Below are 20,737 nucleotides of genomic sequence, written 5' to 3'. Positions count from 1 at the left end.
CTAACACATTTCCAGAGTTTTTGGCCCATGGTATAACATATCTGAAACCAAAAGATTCCGATACTAAAAATCCATCAAAATATAGGCCAATCACATGTCTGCCTACAATTTATAAAATTATGACATCTTGCATTAAAGTAATAATTTACGACCATTGTCAAAAATTAAATATACTTAATGAAGAACAAAAAGGTTGTGTTAAAGAGTGTTTTGGTTGTAAAGAACAACTCATAATAGATACGGTAATAATGGAACAAGCTAGAAAAAATAATAGAAATATTTATACCGCATTCATAGACTACAAAAAAGCCTATGATTCAGTACCACATTCATGGTTAATTAAAATTCTTAAAATTTATAAAATTAATTTGGATTTGATTAACTTTTTATCTCATGTTATGACATTTTGGAGAACTACTTTAAATTTATCAATAAACAATACTAAATTAAAATCCGAGCCTATTCAAATTAAACGGGGGATTTATCAAGGAGATTCTTTAAGTCCTTTATGGTTTTGTCTAGCCATTAATCCTTTGACAAATCTATTAAATAGCACTGGATATGGTTTCAATATTAGACTTAATAATACCACACTATCCAAATTAAATCACCTTCTCTATATGGATGACGTAAAACTTTATGCATCAAAAAAGAATCACATTTTATCTTTACTAACAATAACTGAAAATTTCTCAAATGATATTGGGATGAGTTTTGGTATTGATAAGTGTAAAATGCAATCAATATGTCGCGGTCATTACGAACATTTAGAATATATAACTCAAGAAGGAGAAATCATTAAAAATTTAAATAAAGGAGAATTTTATAAATATTTAGGTATTAATCAATCAAATCATATTCAACACTCAATTATAAAAGAAAATTTAGAAAAACAATTTTATTTAAGAATTAAATCTATTTTAAAATCAAAATTAAACGGTAATAATTTAATTAAAGCAGTTAATACATATGCTGTTCCATTACTGACCTATTCTTTCGGTGTTATAAAATGGTCCAAAACTAATTTACAGAACATAAACATTAAAACTAGAGTTCTTTTTACAAAATTTAGTAAACACCATCCTAAATCTGCTATTGAAAGATTTAATTTACCACGCGAAAACGGTGGTAGGGGTTTTTCAAATCTAGAAATACTGCTAAAAAATCAAATTGCTTCACTAAAAAATTATTTCCTCAATAGAGCTCGTGATAACACCTTTTTCAATGCTTTGGTTTCAGCCGATAAAGGCTACACACCTTTAAATTTAAGTGATAATATAATTTCAGACATTGTTAAGCCAAATATACCTGACACAATAGCAAATATAAAACAGAAGTCTTTACATGGGAGATACTTTAAAGAACTGGAACAACCAGAAGTTAATATTCAGGCATCTCATGCATGGCTTAAGAAATCAAATATTCACCCTGAGACGGAGGGTTTTATATTTGCAATACAAGATCGTGTTATAAATACAAGAAATTATAAAAAACACATATGCGGTTTACAATCGATAATTGATAAATGTAGGATTTGCGGAACTGAAGGGGAAACAATTGAACACATTATTTCTTCTTGCACCGTTTTGGCTCAAAGCGAATATAAAAAACGACACGATATATTCACCACAACCACAACCACAACCACATTATAGTTATACACCAGAAAGTTGTTTGGAAAATGACAGTTACAAGTTATATTTTGATAGAACAATTTTAACTGACATTCATATTAAGCATAACAGACCAGACATTATAATTTTAAATAAACAACAAAAGCAAGCATATCTTTTAGATATAGCTGTTCCAAATTCACATAATATAACACAGACATATAACACAAAAATTAATAAATATTTAGAGCTGGCCGTTGCTATGAGAAATCTTTGGTGTTTAGAAAAAATTTCGATTTTACCACTTGTAATTTCAGCAACGGGAATAGTACCGCAATCTCTTTTTAAAAATTTAAAAATTCTGGATTTAGATAACACATTGGTAGTTGAAATTCAAAAAGGTATATTATTATACTCATGTCACATCGTGAGGAAGTTCCTTAACATTGACACAGAACATAATACACAACAAAGTCAAAATGTGGAGGCAAGACGCCGGTAATTATGTTGATAAGCACTGCACTATTACTTGATAGTAATATCCGTAATAGTGTATGTACTCCGGCAAAATTGCCGTGCCGCCGGGTGGAGGTGGGATAGACTAATAATTTAGTGTAAATTTAATAATTACAAATAGAATATAAGAGATCGTCATATAATAAATTGAACAATTAATAGTACGTACTTAATTTTTTTACTTTTGTGTTCGTATTTGATTTTTTGAGGTTCTTATTTTTACCGTAGCGTTGTTCTAGGTTTCTTTAACTCCGGCCGAAAACGCTAAAAAGCAACTTACATTACAACAAAGTCTGCACTTTAATGATTATTGGGATTCATCACATCACAAATCTCAACAAATGGATCGTATGATTGCCGAAATGATCGCCCTCCAGAATTTATCGTTTAATTTTGTCGAGGGTACTGGTTTTCGCAGAGTAGTGAATGCTGCTCTTCCAAAATATAAGTTGAGAGGACGTGATTTTTTTTCTTCGCATTTGTGTGATTATTTGTACAATAAATTGGCAAAGAAAATCAAAGATTTACTTGCTGAATTTGAAAAATTATCTTTCACAACTGACTTATGGTCTGATCTTCATTCTGGAGTTTCGTTACTTAGTTTGACCGCTCATGGAATTTTAAATGATTTTCGTAAAATCTCTATAATTCTGAAATGTGAAGTCATGCACGGGCGTCATACAGGTGATGTAATATCGACAAAATTTGAAAAGATACTTCAAGAATGGGGCATAAATCGTCAAGCAGTGCACTGTATGGTCCGTGATCGTGGATCTAACATGATTAAAGCAATGCAGTTGTCAGGCTTTGAGAATGTGAATTGTGCAATTCATCAGATCCAACTTTGCATTCGAGCAGGTATTGATTCACAAGAGTGGCTCCAGGAACTTATTGTCAAATTGAAAAAAATTGTAACTCATTTCAATCATTCCTTAGTCGCACGAGACGAGCTAACAAAAATTCAAAAGGAACGCCTTAATTAACCTGCTCTCTTTGTTATTCAGGATTGCCCAACACGCTGGAATAGTACATTCTACATGATGGAACGATTTGCAAAGCTCAAGGATTCGCTCGTTTTGTACCTAAGCGCAAATCCAATCGCGATGATCTCCCCTGAAGACTGGATAAATGTTCAAAAATTTGTACAAATAATGCAACCATTCGAAGAAATTACTAGAAACTTGAGTAATTCTCAAGTCAGCATTTCATCAGTTATACCATTAATTGAAGTTCTTATGACCACTTTACAACAAGAAGAAACTAAACCTGATACTTCAGAACAATTCCAAAATTTTACAAGAAAGTTACGCGATGAATTGAATTCAAGTACGAGATTTGGAGACCTGATGAAAGACGATAGGTACACAATTGCGACATACTTAGACCCGCGATATAAATCAAAATTTTTCAATAATGTCGTCACGGAGCAAGTTGAGTCCAAAATACTTAATTTGATAATGATCAGAACCAAAGATACAAACGCAAATCAAGAAGATGATTGCAGACCTTCTACTCCTTCTAGCCCCAAAAGGGCCCGAATTCAAATTGAGTTTTCAACAAGTTGTGCATTACAAACGTTAGAGTCCTTGTTAAACACGAATGAAGACCAACTAGACCCAACAACTACCGATGACAATAGCGACAATCTGCGTTTGGTGTTGCAGTCAAATATACTAGAATACCAAAAAGAGAAAAGATTACCGCTGCAACAAGATCCAGTAAAGTGGTGGCAATCAAATGGGCATAAGTACCATCATATCGTGCCACTAGTGCGGCAGTATTTATCAGCTCCGCCCAGTAGCGTAGCCAGTGAGCAACTATTTAGTGGAGCTGGTCTCGTATATGAAGAACATAGAAATAGACTGCGCGGAGAAAAAGCAGCTAAATTATTGTTTGTGAAATATAATTTGCCATTAATAAATTTCGAATATTAATTTAATAAAAAATTATAAAAAATTGTTATTTTTTATAGTATTTATACTTCCGCTTCCGCATTCGCTTCTGTTTCCGCTTCTGCAAAAATTTACTTTTGACATCTGTTTCCGCTTCTGCTTCTGTTATGACACTTCCGTTGCATCACTACACAAGGTATGTATAATGCTTTTTGGCTGACGTTTTCAATTTAAAATGTTAAAAACAATTACTACTTTTCGAATTTTAATGGAACGCACCTAAGAATTGTTAAATGTAAGACAGAACCGACAGATGGCGCTGCTATTTTCATTTCTTTTGGATTCTATTTTCTAAACTAATTGAATTCAAAATGTATACATATTGTTCTCCTGAAACTCAGCTTCAGTAAGTTAAAATTGTGTATTTCTTCTACGTTTCTTAAAGGTTAAAAACAAGGATTATTTACTTTGCCGCATAGTATGTGGGAAAGATTCACCGTCGCACAGTTGCTGTAAAGACAAAGTTTCATGTGACGCGAACAGTGCGTGTTTGCAAAGTTTCCATCACAGGAGGCCAAAAAATAAATTGTTTTATTCTATTTTAGTCAATAGTCATCTTTATACGCCCCCACATGAGGGCATAAATTGGCCTTTATGGCACAGATCTGTCAAAAATCTACCAAGCAACGGTTGGTTTAATTATTCAAACAATGGTATCAAACATTATTTTATTACAGAAAATCATACATTATATACACAGTAACCCTAACAACATCAAAATAGCTAACTAAATTTGCATGGACACAACTTTTAGTTGATTTCCTTTAAGGAATACTAAATATTTGTTTGAATCTTTCAGAAATTATAAAATACAGCGTGTTTACGAGTATAAATGTCTGTTATCACGTTGCCTTTGAAAAAAGCTAATTCTCTACAAAATCGTGAACTTGACTAGCAATGCATGTCAAAATAATTATACGTCAAGTAGACAGATTGTGAAAGATGGAATTTGAACAAAATAAATTCATTTAAGAGGCTTATTTTAGGAACGGTATAGATAACGATGGTGTCTGAGCATACTCTGTCGAGCCTTGTCTCGATCAATTCCGCATCAGATTTCCAGATTACCATTGTGACGATCATTGTCTACGTCAGAAAATCAGACGAACTTTAGAACGCATTCAGGAAACTTGGAGCGTCGTAAAAAGCAAGTCTTCAGGTAGGCCACCAGTTGCTCAAGACATTGTGGAAGATATCCGCGAAAGAATTGAAGATAATCCAAACATTTCTTTGCGGAGATTGGCACTTCAGTGTAAATCCACTGATCTGCTCCTCTGCTCTCGTTTGCTTTTCTGACCATTCGTATGTTCATCTGGTAACCCTAAGCTCTTCTAGGGTGCTATCATCCGGACCAGATGAATCCTGGTTTTTTTAGAGATGGTTCCTCCTCTAACCTTCATTCTTTTTCAACCTGACTTAAGACAGACTTGACTGAAATCAAATCTGCCTGAAATGGATAAGTCTATTTCACGTTTACCTACCACTTATACTACGGCTATCACTTTATTGGTAAAAGGGTAAAACATTGATGGCATTGACATTTTGCACTGACGTTTGTTGTCAGATTACACTTAACCTCAAATTTATTATAGTACTGGTTACCATTTGTATGAATCTAATTTCATGGCAAACCGCGATCACAGACATTTATAAACATCCTGTAGAATAAAACGTTGTAATGTACCAGGGGCATAATTGTCGATTATGGCCCTCGGGAATTTAAAAGCCCTCGTTCCTCGGGCTTTAAACATTCCCTCGTGCCATAATCTCCTGATTATGCCCTTAATACATAAATAACTATTATATTTCACTGAATCATTATTTGTTTTTTATACCTTGACAACGAGATATATAAAGTAGGCCATAATGCCCTAGGGCGTATAAATCATAATGCCCGCTTATTATGCCCTCTCATTCGCAGTTATATACAGGATGTTTTCGAAGTTAAGGCGTTCCTTGTAACACGAGATATAGTCCATTTTTTTAATTATAGTCCGATGAGCTTAGTCCGAATCAAGAAATCGACATGACCTGCGTCTGCTTTCGACATTCGACAGCAGTGTTTGGTGCTACCAATATTTGATAACTATTTATCAACTAATAGGTAATAGTATTTTACAGTAGAAGTCCGTTAGGATAGCCTTTACTGCCGAGCCAGAAATTTTGTGAGACGAGCTCGCAGAGCGAGTCGAATAATACTGGCGAGGCTGTAAAGGCCCTAACGGACGTGTATTGTACAATAGTTTTTGTAATATCTCTACGATTCGTTCACAATTATCTTTTTGAAATACATTATTTTCAACGCCATCGAAAAAACCGAATGATTAATAAGTGTGCGGAGGACGTCGTCATGTCGACCGTTGTTTGTGAAAAAAAATTGTTTCAATGTTGTTTGTCAGATTTGTTCAACGCTTAACTTTCCGTTGAAAATAAGTGAATGAAATCAATAAAAAACCGCAATCAAGATATTCCCGATGTCCTGAAGTGAGGTCACCGTTATTGCCTGCAAAATCGCGCTTGTGTTAGTGAAGCATCATCTTCGATCTTGTCTCCATTTGCTGCTGTTTGTCAGATTTGTTCAACACTTTCCGTTGAAAATAAACGACTGAAATCAATAAAAAATCGCGATCAAGATATTCCCCGCGATCAAGATATTCCCGATGTCCGGATGGCCGCAGAGCAAGTGAGGTCATCGTTATTCCCTGCAAAATCGCGCTTGTGTCGGTGTTAAAATTCTGAAGCATCATCTTCGATCTCGTCTACATCTGCTAGTGACTTACGGATTTCGATTAATTCAAGGTGTCCCATAACATTAAACATTAATTATTGTATCAATTGTAAAAAAGTTGAAAAATAAAGTTTAGATCTACGTTGCTATAGTTATTTGGTCATTCATAACGGCCGCTCCCGCTCATAACGGACACCCTTAACGGACTCCGGCCGTTATGAGGTTGTTTACATGGTGACAAACAGTCCGGATATCCACCTTTAACAACTAGATATTACAAAAAATATATTAAAAGTTGTTGAAACCGACACTAAAACAACTTAAACAACTAGGTTTGCACTGTCTTTCTTTCTTTCTAGATTTTGTTTCGGCAATGCCACGTAAGGTCAATGACCTTACACGCTAATAAGATAATAATGGTCCGCTTCTGCCAGTGGGTGCTGTTCAGGAAAGAGTTGCGTAGCTTTTCCTTGGCATCATACGGCGAAAATTTCAAGCAAAATTAAACAAAATGATCACAAATGTAGTTACGACCTAAGCTAAAAATTTGACGTCGCTAGTGGAATAAACGTACAACTCGCGTCTTGCTCTAATCGCACATGTCAAAGCGAGATGCATAGTGGCACGGACTTAATAAAATACGTACAAAAATCCAATAGCTTGTTTTACATTATGTTGAAAAGAGATACTACTTTACTACTTTACTTTATTTTACCCTACGGGCTTTAAAGGATTCCTATACTTTACACAGTTCTAAATAAACTTACAATTCCAAATCATTCTTTTTCTTTTTTTAAATTAACCTACATTTTCTTTTATTCCCCACCCCTCTCCTTCTCTATCCTTTCCCTCCTCTTCCATACCTCTTTCATCCATCCTATCTCTCTTCCGTCTTCGTTCAGTATTTCTCCCCGTTCCTTTTCCTCCCTTTCTCTCATTTCACCGCATCCTCTCCACATGTGCTCGATCGTCTCTCTCTCCTCACGGCACATCCTGCACATTCTTTCCTCCTCCTCCATCCAGTACTTGTTTTCTCTCTCTTCGTTCCCACATCTAAATCTCGCCATCATTTTCCTTTCTTTCGTGCTCTCTCTCCCCAGATACACCGGAACATCCTCTGTCACGCACCTTTCATACTCCCTGTTGTACCTCGCTTCTCTGATTCTCTCCCTTCTCTCCTGCTTGTCCGTATCTCTGTCCCTCTCGCTCAGCTCCGCACACATCCATCTTCCTTCCGCTCTCATTCTTTCCACTTCCTCGCTGGCATACCCGTTCCTCCTACAGTACTTCTCTCTCTCCTTCTCATCCGCGTTCTTTTTCTTTTCTCTATAGCACTCAGTCAGTATCCTGCATTCTTCCCTTCCGCCCATTCTGTCCTCGAACTTTGCCGCTCTCTTTCCCGCTTTTACTCTCAGCTTGCTCCTCTTGCACTCTTCCCTCACTATGTACCCTGGTGTTTCTCTGTCCACTCCTAGCACCCATCTCAAATATTTCTCTTGCACCCTCTCCACCTCCTCCCGTTCCTTCCATCCCCATATCTCTGCTCCGTACATCAGCACACTCTCCACCATGCTCTCGAACATCATCATTCTCCTCCCGAACTCGCCTCCCCACATTCTCTCTCCTATTCCCCACACACATCCAACTACCTTGTTCGCCTTCCTCACTACCTCTCTCACTTGCGCCCTGACTGTGGCTCTCTCGTTGAAGGTGTAGCCCAGGTACTTAAACTCGCTCACTCTTTCTATCTTGCTTTCTTCCCACTTCCACTCGCTCTCCTCATTCTTCCTCTTTCTCTTGCTGAACACCATCATTTTCGTCTTCTCTACATTCACTTCCAGCTTTTTCTTTCTCACATACTTTTCCAGGTTCCTCATCATTTCTTTCATCTCTCTCTCACTCTTTGCCACAATCACCATGTCGTCCGCAAACGCCAGGCTCCATACTTTCTCCCTACCCACTACAACTCCCCCGCCTGCGCTTTCTTCAACATTTCGTCCACATCCGCTACGTATATCGTGAACAGCAGGGGACTGAGCGGGCAGCCCTGTCTCACTCCCTTTGTTGTCTCAAACCATTCGCCCTCTTTCTCTCTCACCTTCACCTTATTCCTCGTTCTCGCATATATCTCCTCGACCTTCCGCACCAGCCATTCACTTATTCCTCTTTCTCTCATACATTCAAACATTTTCACTCTGTCAACCTTGTCGAACGCCGCCTTGAAGTCTATGAACAATGCGTACATCCTCCCCCCTTTCTTCCTCAATTCGTTCCTTGCTAAATGATCCAGGATGTACACATTGTCCACAGTACCCCTTCCCTTTCTGAACCCTGCCTGACTATCCGGCAACACTCCCTTTTCCTCGATTTCCCTCTTCATCCTTTCGCTCAAAACAGACGCATACAACTTATACCCCGTGTTCAGGAGAGTTATTCCTCGGTAGTTTTCCGCTCTATTTTTCTCGCCTTTTTTAAAAATTGGGCAGATTACGCCTTCTCTCCAGTCCTCCGGGAATCCCTCTCCTCTCCATACCCCATTCATCAGTTCCACTATTCTCTCTACCATTCTTTCAGTCCCATACATCCACGCTTCATTTTGCACCCCGTCCCATCCCGGTGCCTTTCTCTTTTTCAAGTATCTTATGTGTCTTCCCACCTCCTCCGCTGTGATTTCTGTTTCCTCCATCACCGTCTGCTTCTCTTTCCTTTGTGTTCCCACCTTTCCTTCTTCTTTCCTCCCTTCCAGCAGTTTCACGAAGTACTCTTCCCATTCTTGTATTGTTATTTTCTCGCTCACAGGTTCTTTTTTCTTCCTCTCTCTGTTTATGAATTTCCACACCTCCCTCTCTGTTCTTATTTCTTTTATCTCTTTCTCCTCCCTTTCCGTCTTCTGCTTCTTCTTCTCTCTACATCTCTCTCTGTATCTTCTTTTCGCTTCTAGGAATCTGCTTCTGTCAATTTTGTTCCTCCTCCATTCTCTCAACGCCTTTACCACTTCCCTCTTTGCTTGCTCACATTCTCTGTCCCACCATCCATTTTTCTTTCCTGCCCCTTTCGCTCCCCTTACTATCACCTCCTTTTTCTTCGTCGCTTTCTCGATCACTTCCTTTAGCTCTGTCACCATCTTCTCTATTTCCTGCTCCTTGAATGTTGCTTCCTCCAGTCTCCTCCTGTACTCTCTCACTCCATGTTCACTCCACACTTTTACTATCACCTTCTTCTCCTCCTCTCTCATTTCTCCCTTTTCCTTTTCTTCTTGGTTCGTTCCCTCTATGGTAATTTCTAGAGGGAGATGGTCGGAGTCCACTCTTTCTCCCACTTTGAACTCTTTCACTCTCTCCCATGCTGCCTCATTTACTATTGCGTAGTCTATGACTGTTTCCCCCCTGCTGCCTACGTATGCCACTTCCCCTTCCTCATCCCCTCGTTTATTCCCGTTCAGCACTTCCCATCCATTCTCTTCTATACACTCTATCAGCCTCTTCCCCTCTGCATTTTCCACTTTGTCTTTCGTTTTTCTTCTCCCATCCCCTTTCTCTTCTTCCCAATTTCTGGCTCCTCTCTCTCCAATTCTCCCGTTAAAATCACCCCCTAACAGCATGCATTCTTCCCTGTCCATCTTCATTGTGTTCTCGACCCGTCTTGTTGTTTTCCTCATCTCCTTGCTATATACTGTTACTATTTTCCACCATTCGTTATCTATATGAACGTTTCTTTCCATGTATCCCTCTTCTTCCCCCTTTTCTTTTTGTTTCTCTTCAATTCCCAACTTCACCCCTGTTATTATTCCCCCTGCAGCTCTTCCTCTTTTCCTTTCTCTTTTTGCCCATTGTCCTTCCCATTTATATTCTTTCGGTAGCGTCCTTTCTACTTTTTCCCAGCTCTGTTTCTCCACCCAAGTCTCCACCAGTCCCACTACCTCGAATTGTCGTACATAGTCCCAAAATTCATCCCCTCTTTTTCTTAATCCCGCTACGTTCCAATATAATACTTTTGCTCCTTTCCTCCCTTTCGTACCTTGTTTCTCTTGTTCCCCTTTGTGCTTTCCTTCCGTTTTCCCTTTTTTTTGTCCATCTACCCTTTTTTTTATCCTTTGTCCATTTCCGTTGTCTCCCTTTCCTCCATCTCCTCTTCCTACATCTACTGAAAAACCTCCAGTCTCCCCTTTTCTTCATTCCATCTCATCTGCACCCCCTCTATGGCTATTTTCATGTACCCAACTTTTAGGCCTTTCCCTTGTCTCCTTTCTTCTCTGGCGATGGCTCGTATTTTTTTCTGTATTTCCCTTTCCTTCTTTGTGAGGTCGTTGTCAATAAATATTTTCTCTGTCGCCCTATTTCCTCTCAATTTTCCTTTCTGCTTCATTACCTTCTCTTTCCCACTCCACTCTTCCATTTGCACTAGTATTTGGTCCTTGTTTATGTTGTAGCAATCTTTAACTTTCGCTTCCCCTATGTTTTCTTTTATAAACTTTTCTACTTCCTCTCTGCTCTGCTGCTTGCTACTTCCCTCACTTCTCCATCCCGTTATCACTATGTTATTTTTCCTTCTTCTTCTTTCTTCATTCTCCATCTTCGTTTCCAGCCACGCTACTCTCTCAGACATGCTGTTTTTCTCCTCCTCCCATTTCTTTTCTTTATTCTTAAATTCTTCCCTTAGTTGTTCTATTTCTCTCTTGACATCTTGATTCTCTTTTCTCAGCTCCTTTATTTCCTCTGTAATTTCCCTTTTCACTTCCTCCAGCTTTTCCAATATCTTTTCCATTTCCCTGCCTAATTTCTTCTCCACTTCCGGTGACCTTGCGGTTTTTTTACTTGTCCCAAATACCTCTTCCTCCTCCTCCTCTTCTTGTCTTCCTGACTTTCCTTTTCCCGTTCTTTTCCTTTTTTTCTTGTCTTCCTGGGACGCCTCCCCCCTTCCTTGGCTAAAAGAACGGTTTCTGCTTCCCTCGCTCATAGGCTTGCTCTTTACCTCCTAGATGTCGCCGTTTTCCGTTTGTTTAACCTTCTCTTCTTGGGTATTTCCTTCCTCCCCACACCGCTCCGCCTCTTCCTACCTTGCTTCGCTGATCTCTTGCTTGCTTGCTTCGCTAATCTCTCTTATTTTTCTATACCTTTACTACTTTTCCACTTCACTCTCTTAGCTCGTTTTCTGCCACGTGTAGCTCGCTTCGTCGGTAATACAGGAAAAGAGATAGCAGTATTAACAGGTGCTCTGCTTATTAATTGATTCATCGGACTATAATTAAAAAATAGACTATACTATAAATACATTATTCTTAAGAATTTTAGCCTAAATCTTCTTAGTAAAATGTTTGTATTAACGGAGATAATTAATATGTATATTTTTATTGTTTTCTAAAATTTTGAGTCTGGTTCTGTCTACTTCTCCGCTGTATTAGATTAATAACTGACGTGGCCCAGTATGGTGTCTTTCTGGAAATCGCTCTGCGTACTCTCTGGACGCCGCAGCTGCATTCTGATAGCATTGCTCATACATTAGCAACATATCTGTGAGCTCATTATTTTCGTAATGGTAAAGCCATTCCGACTAATTAGATGACAACTCTGACAGTATTTTTAATTAACGTCTATGCTCATTTCATTCTTTTTTTTGGTCAATTCTAATTTCTAACAAATCAGCGTAAATTTGAGCAGGACCGGTTTCAAAAATTTCAAAAAAATGAACTTATTGTATCTTCATTGCCGTACACATTTTACAAAGGTGATTTTGACTAAAGCTCTTTAGAACAACGCATACTATCACATGTTAGAAGAACGCCTCAACTTCGCAAAGACCCTGTATACAATTCAAAAAATATAACCATTTTATTATTTACAATTTTATTTAAAGTAAAAATACAATTTGTAAATGAAGATTCACTAATTGAACAATCTCCTAAATCTACACTATGTTTAAATGAAGAAACATTCAGGTGGGAGGCATCAGTTTTACCGAAAATTCAGGTTCCAGCTTCACCGTTGCCAGTACCAATTAAACGGCTTATTTTAGGAACAGACTGTCAAAAATCATTTAAAATGTACAAAATACATACCAATTCTTGAAAATAGCCCATTAGGACTGTTTCACTGACTTTCGTAATTTGTAAGTCATTTTTTAGCATCGATGTCTCAGTTATGATATTCCTTATACTGCAGACGAGATTTTCTGGGCAACAAGTTCTCATTAGCTTTATCGGCTCGTTCTAGTATGTTTTTCGGAATTTATTCGTTCATTCTCAACACAACTGTTACTGCTTTTTTTTTCACAAACAATAAAACAAACAAATCGTAATAGATACAAGCCACCGCAAACTAGGAAATTTAGCAAAATCAAATCCAAAATTTATATTTTTTTTTAAATGTTCACAAATTCAAATGAAGTGAAATATAAAAATTTATATGCACCACGGGCATTACTCGATGTTTATGTTCTCGGGCAACTTAAAAACCCTCGGGCCCTCGACCTTTTAAACTGGTTGCCCTCGACATAAACATCTTCAAAATGCCCTTGATACATAATAGTTATTTAAGATATAAGTGTAAAAAGTTATCCTTTATTGCACGAACGGGTTTAAAATACGACCGAGGTACGATCGTGAGATCATCACACCGATTTCAACATAAATTTGTATAAAATAATTATCATTGGTTCAATATTTCATGAATAACCAAAGTCGTTTGAGAACCACGTCGTTTAGCAACCTACTTCTAAACAATGTTTCCAACAAATTCGATTGTTGTATTCTGACAGTTCTGTGCCATAAAAGCGAAAAATCGTGCTCTAAAATTTTTAGAGAACGATTCCGTCAGTTTCTCTAAACGTGGACTTTGACAACGATTTTTAGTGCAAAAAGTGCCTACTTTTTACGCGATCACTTTTCAGGTATGAGGCCGAAATTTGAAGCACGAGGCGTCAGCCAAGTGATGCAAAAAAGGCCGAATACCCGAAAACTGACAGCGCACGAATATTGAATAACATTTTTCGTGTTCCTTTGGGCAAAGTCTTAAAAAATATTAATTTGTTGTAAATTTCGACGTAACGGGTAGTATTTGAATTTCCCTACATAATTAAATTTATCAATATTAGCGTATATAAAATTTTAATTGGGAAAGTGATACGAGGATTAACTCAAAAAATATACTACTTTGAATTTTTTTTTATTGTATCATTTTAATAAAATCGAATCGAACAATATTCGTTTATACCTGCACTCGACAACGACAATATTTACTCTAAAACACGTTAAAAATGGGATGAAACCTGAATTGAAATGTTCATAGTAATATACAGGGTGGGGCATCGTATACGCGCACGCGAGAAATCGCGACTTCTAATTTAAAAATAATGTCGAAATTGTTCACACTTACCTGGCTATTGGTAAGGTACATGTCATAATTTTTTGATAATTTTTCACTTACAAACAAAGCCAAAATAGTATATTATGATACAAGTTTATAAGGAAGCCTTTAAAGCACGCGCGACAAATTTAAAACGTCGCAAGTGCTTTAAAGGGCCTTATAAACGTGTATCATACGCTATTTTTTATTATACCTGCACTACAATCTGAAAATTATAACAAAAAAAGTAAATTGAAATACCTTTTTCGAAATAATCTGTGTCATTAATCGTTGATATAGAAATGATCAATTGTTGTTGTTTCGTTGCTATTATAAATTTTCTATAAATGTTTATTTATCATTGTTCAAAATGTAGGTGAATTTGTTGTTACCTAAGCAACCCTTAAAGCTTTAGTGTTTTAAAGGCCCTTTTTCACACGCATTTTAGTGTCAAAAACAGGGATTATGATTCAGGTATAATAAAAAATATAATAAAATGTAAATTTCAACCAAAAAGTCAAATTCTGATTTTTATACTAACCTACCCAGATTCACTTCCTATAATTATTTACGAAATTAGCGGAAAAAACACCAGTTAGATTTTGAATTAAACGCAGTTTTAGATTTCAACTTTCAAAATAATTATTATTTATAACCTGCTTCTTGTGTTGTAAATTTAGGTGACAATGGAAACTGTCAATTTTATGGCGAAAAGGTTTAAAACGGTCGGCAATACCTTTTGTTGGGAAATTATACCATTGTGCCATAAATCACGCGTCTGGTTTGCGTTTAAATAAAAAAGCGAATTATTTAGCTAACCAAGTCAAAATTTGTAATTGTGCCACCAGGGTTTGATGCGCTAGCAGATACAGATTCATTTAGTGTAAAAACTTTATAGGTAAATTAATAGTTAATTTCAGAAAACTAATAAAACTGTTACGGCCTTATTTATTAACAAAATATATTTTTTTAATTTTCAAATACTCTCGTGTCAAAAATAGATTACTCCCTAGGATTTAGGGATATTCGTTACTAGGTTGCCATAAATTTGGTTAGGTTGGAGGCTATGTGGTTTCTGGTGACAAACAAAAGATATCCCAAAAATTTAAGACAGCAAATTAATTGTAACAGTTGCAAATGACTAATTTCTCGCTAAGTGATAGATGATTTTTCGTTTCACAATCAATTTTGGTTACTGGCGGCATATTTATTTGGATTTAATCTCTCAATTCAAAGTAACCAACCTTAGGCATTCAAAATAACTTTTGAAAATTCTAGTTACACACAACATGAAGAACGTTATTTCCCTAAAAGTTCGAATTCTAGGGAGTAATCCATTTTTGACACGAGAGTGTACCTTATCAATAATTAGTTATAGTCGTTTTCAGTGACATCCGTGCTGTCATTATGACAGTATGTTGGCATTACTTGCTGTTTCAGTTTAGTAATTTTGAATTTTTTAATTTGGCAAATTAGCTTGACGCGGCAAATTGACAAATTCAAATTATTTTCTATAATTTCAAACAAATCAAAGAAAACATGTTGTCTGATTTGGATTCCGAGGATGACCTGGTTTAACCATGTTTCACACCATGTTAAAGACTGAGTTTTATTATTTGTTGTTGATGTTTGACGGCATAGTAATTTTCTTCTACCATAACCTCAATTTCTTGTTTAACATTTTTTTAACTAGGGTTTGCTTATACTCTGATCCTGGTTATGAATTTGTATGTATAATCTGCACCAACATATTAAAAATGACAATGACAGCACGGATGTCGTTGAAAACGACTATAGGTATATAAAATTTCGACAATTTTAGTTAATTAGAAATCGCGATTTCTCGCGTGCGCGTATACGATGCCCCACCCGGTACGGTCGTAGATGCTAATAATATTGATAAATTCAATTATTATGAATTAAATCTAATTATTATTAATACCGGGTGAGCAACAATAACTGTTTCAGTTGGCAATAAAAAAATTTTCATGAAATTGGCAAGACTATGAATTGTATTTCTGTTTGTTTTATTGACATAATTGACAGCTGGCATACATTTCAAATGTAAACGTCTTGGTTTTTGTAATCGTTTATTAATAAAATAGTTTTCTCGTTGAAACATGACATAAAAGTCACCAAAAATCCCGGAAGTGGAGAAGAAATCAGGCAGGGAAATGGAAAAGATATTGGAAAAGCTGGAGGAAATGAAAAGGGAAATTACAGAGTAAATAAAGGAGCTGAGAAAAGAGAACCAAGAAGTCAAGAGAGAAATAGAACAACTAAGGGAAGAATTTAAGAATAAAGAAAAGAAATGGGAGGAAGAGAAAAATAGCATGTCTGAGAGAGTAGCACGGCTGGAAATGAAAATGGAGAATGAAGAAAGAAGAAGAAGAAAAAATAACATAGTGATAACGGGATGGAGAAGTGAAGGAAATAGCAAGCAGCAGAGCAGAGAGGAAGTACAAAAGTTGATAAAAAAAAACATAGGGGAACCGAAAGTTAAAGATTGCTACAACATAAACAAGGACCAAATACTAGTGCAAATGGAAGAGTGGAGTGGGAAAGAAAAGGTAATGAAACAGAAAGGAAAATTGACAGGAAATAGGGCAACAGAGAAAGAAAGAGAAATACAGAAAAAAATACGAGCCATCGCCAGTGAAGAAAAAAGAGAAGGGAAAGATGTAAAAGTGGGGTACATGAAAATAACCATAGAGGGGGTACAGATGAGATGGAATGAAGAAAAGGGGAGACTAGAGGTTTTTCAGTAGAGGCAGGAAGATGGGATGGAGGAAAAGGAGACAACGGAAGTGGACAAAGGATAAAGAAGAAGGTAGATGAACAAAAAAAAAGGGAAAACGGAAAGAAAGCACAAAGGGGAACAAGAGAAACAAAGTACGAAAGGGACGGAAGGAGCAAAAGTATTATATTGGAACGTAGCGGGATTTAAAAAAAAAAGGAAGAATTTTGGGACTACGTACGACAATTCGACAATTCGCCCGACTTGACTAGTTTTGACTCCACCAATCTCACTGTTGTTACAGCTATGATAATTGATGGTTAGACTGCAAACACTTTAAGAACAACACCCCAATAAAGTTGCGCCGCAGACGGGTCCCCGGTCATCCTTAACATGAATTCAACGCCCTCGGCTTTCTCTCCATTGCTACCTGTCATTGAACATACCAAATAATTCTTTTTCCTTATTTTATTTACAAGTTCATACATTCTACACCCGTTGTAAAAATCTTTTGGTTTACAGAAACGTATGGCACATCTCCAGCAAGTTTCACCGCTTTTCAGCACTTTGTCTTTGGTACATTTGGCAGATTCCACAATAATTATTCAATTAACATTTCTTTTTCACGTTCACTATTAATTTTGGTAGTTTGTTGTGATAACCAAATACAGTAGAACTATCTTCCGACACGTTTAACAAGAAAATAAAAACTAAGGATGTGTATAGTCCTCCAAAATAGCTAAGAGCTCATAAAATTTTAGGGGTTTAACGAGCCATTATAAAAATGTTAACTTATGTCAAATGATTTATTACGGGATTGACAAACCGCCCAAACAACCGGCAAAACGACCGGCCGGTGAAACAACCGTCCGTGTGCAACAGGCGTAAAGAGACGCAGGTAACAAGACCCTTTGCATTAGAAAGTTTTAAATAAATTGTCTTGCGGTCTTGTGTCTTTACTTTGTATCTAGAATTCCCTGTGATAACAGCTTTCGATTTTGTGCGTTTTCGGCGATATTGTTGATAGTTCTAGACGTTTATATTATTGCGTACTAAACCCCATAGAATTGATATGGAGCCAATTAAAGCATGGCGTACGAAAATCAAATTTCACTCCGGGATTAGGGTCCAGCGTTATAGAATTAATAAGACACAGAACTGCAAAAATTTATTGTGTATTATGGCGCAATTGCGTAAGACACACAATTGACGTAGAAAACAGTTTTCAGTCAAGTCAGCCTTATCCCGGAATTATTATACACCTTAAGACCAATCCCTACTGTGGCATTGGTGCAGTAAAACATGCGTTCGAAGTCCCATTAAAATAGCCATTTGTGTTAATTATTGCAATCAAAATATGATATATTCAGAAAGATAAAACTTAAATCTTTGTCTCTCTAGTGTTGTTTAAAAAAAAAAAATATTTTGAAAGTTGTTTTACGTCTTGAAGTTGTACATTTTTCTGTATATTTGACCTAAAATTTGTGATGGACATAAACCAAAAATGCAAATTTCAACACTAGAGAGACATAGTTTAATGTTTTATCTTGCAACAAAAAAAAAATATAGACAAAAAAAAATTAAATTGCACCAAATTTTAATAGGACTTCGAGACCATTGCAAACAGTAAAATTGTCTCTACTACGTGCTGCCGCCTGGCGTTTAGTTTAACAATTTCAAATGCCCGCCTGTTATGTACACTCAAAATAAAAGTTTGACTCTGGGGGTAGTTGTGCCTTGAGCATTACTACACCAAGAAACAAAGATGATCTTATTCATTGTAGGTACATTGATCATAATAGCGTTATGTGATATTTTTAAGAAAATCGCTCGGACAGGTCGATTTTATTTCGAAAGATGCCATCCTGTGATGTGCAATTTGTTTAAATGACGTCATTGATTTTTGCGCAATGACGTCAAGACGTCATCACAAATTTTTTTTTAATGACAACCCCCACTTTTATTCTCTTTCTGTTAGACCTTCTTACTGCGTAAACGATCAATGAAAAAATTGGTACCTTACGTAACCATTTTTTTGAGACAACAAGAACAAATAAACATTAACAATAAAATTCAACGCAAATGCTGAAATTACCCCCCGCCAACTATTTGGCACTCACCGACACGAATGCAGACTGTCAGGGCTGATTTGTTCCATTTCAGCGGGAAGGCTATATATATAAATATCTATAGTAGATTCATTTTTGTAATGACAAACTAAAGTTACTACATTTAGTAACTTTTGTCTTGTGAACACATCTTTTTACCGCGAATTTGGGCTTTTAAAAAGTTAGATTATGGGTCACGTCATTTGTTCTTGTGTCAGTTTGGTACGTGATATAATATATTCCAATCAAAATCTTCAAACTCCTTCCATAAAACATCGAAAACATTTCGAACAAACTGCGTTGCGCCAGTTGGAAAAACAATTAGGAGTCAAAATTTTAGAATGCGGTATGTTCATTGATGAAGAATTCTAATTTCTTGGGGCTACACCAGACGGACTAATAGATAATCATACCTTAGTTCGGCATTCAATATGAAGATAGAAGAGGCAATCGAGGGAAAAAAATTAACTTTTGGAATAAAAATGATCACAGCATAAACAAGAAACATGCTTGGTATTACCAAATTCAGGGTCAGTTACATGTAACCAAAAGAAAAACATGTAAACTAGGCAAAAATGAATAGGGAATTTTTCGTTTTTTGAATTTTTTATAAATACAGTCTAAAATTTGTAATTAAATGTGTTAGAAATATATTAATATACAGGGAGATTCTGAAATAAGTTTGGAAAAAAAATGTGGAGTATCGTTGACACCTTGACACATAATTATTCTGCCTATATGAATTTTGGAGGTGAAATCTAAAGGAAGGAAATTACCCTATATCCTTGTATTTTCAACGCCCGTGAATAGGGAAAATTTGTCCGAATTTGTTCACTTCATTAGCAACCATTGTTACATCAACTCCACAATAAAGGCGTAGGTGCAAGCACAATGTTTTGTAAATGTTTCTATCGAAATGATCGAGAGGAGTAAGGTTACGTTTGTGACTGACGGGCACCTCAGATTATTATTGTTGCTAAACTATCAAGATAATCAGGTAATCACCTTTAACTCAGCAGCGTACTGGCAATTTTGACCAAATTTTCAATCATTTGTATCTCGAAAACGAAGAAACTTTTATAAGAAAAATTTTTTGTCTATTACTTCTTCTCATCATCACCAATTACCGGGTTTTTTTTCAAACTTATTTCAGAATCACCCTGTACACATTAAATGTAATATTTCAAGTACCTGTAACATTTTAAATTTATATACCTAGTATTTAAGGATACGTGGGAGGATGGGGCAATTATTTTGCTTTCCAAGAAAAATCGTGGAATTCCCTATTCATTCTTGCCTAGTTTATTTTGGCTCTATGGATATCAGGTAACGATAATTTAAAAATTGAAAGAATAGTACAAGATATAAATTTCTGGAAATTTGAGATGGAACCTAAACTTGTACAATTTTATATAGAGTGTATTTTGCATGAATTAGTAGATCCAAGGCATACAAGAAATATGAAAATACGAGATCCTCCTTATATCCTACAAGCAATAAAGGATAAACAAAAAGAAATACGAAATTATTTTTTTTTCCTTCGGTTTTAGCGGAAATACGATCTGAAACACCTTTTGAATCTTCTTGACATACAGTGTGGAAACTTTAACTGGAATGAAATTAATAACTTGGACATAGGCGGTTTTTGTAAAAAATCCCGAAACAGGTCGATTTTTGTTTTTCCTTGCCCACATTTTGGCGCATATGGTTATTGCATATCTCCTCCCGGAAGCGCGCAACCAC

General features: G+C 36.4%; 1 protein-coding gene across 1 annotated transcript; it reads right to left on the bottom strand.

The window, feature by feature from the left end:
- Positions 1–7,624: 7,624 nt before the first annotated feature.
- On the bottom strand, positions 7,625–8,728 carry LOC138137047 (golgin subfamily A member 6-like protein 25). The gene has a single exon (XM_069056343.1). It carries the CDS (start codon positions 8,726–8,728, stop codon positions 7,625–7,627), a length of 1,104 nt encoding a protein of 367 aa, XP_068912444.1.
- Between the last annotated feature and the right edge of the window lie 12,009 nt (positions 8,729–20,737).

Source organism: Tenebrio molitor, chromosome 8, assembly GCF_963966145.1.
Source record: "Tenebrio molitor chromosome 8, icTenMoli1.1, whole genome shotgun sequence".
Taxonomy (NCBI): domain Eukaryota; kingdom Metazoa; phylum Arthropoda; class Insecta; order Coleoptera; family Tenebrionidae; genus Tenebrio; species Tenebrio molitor.
This window is presented reverse-complemented; position numbering and strand designations above follow the sequence as displayed.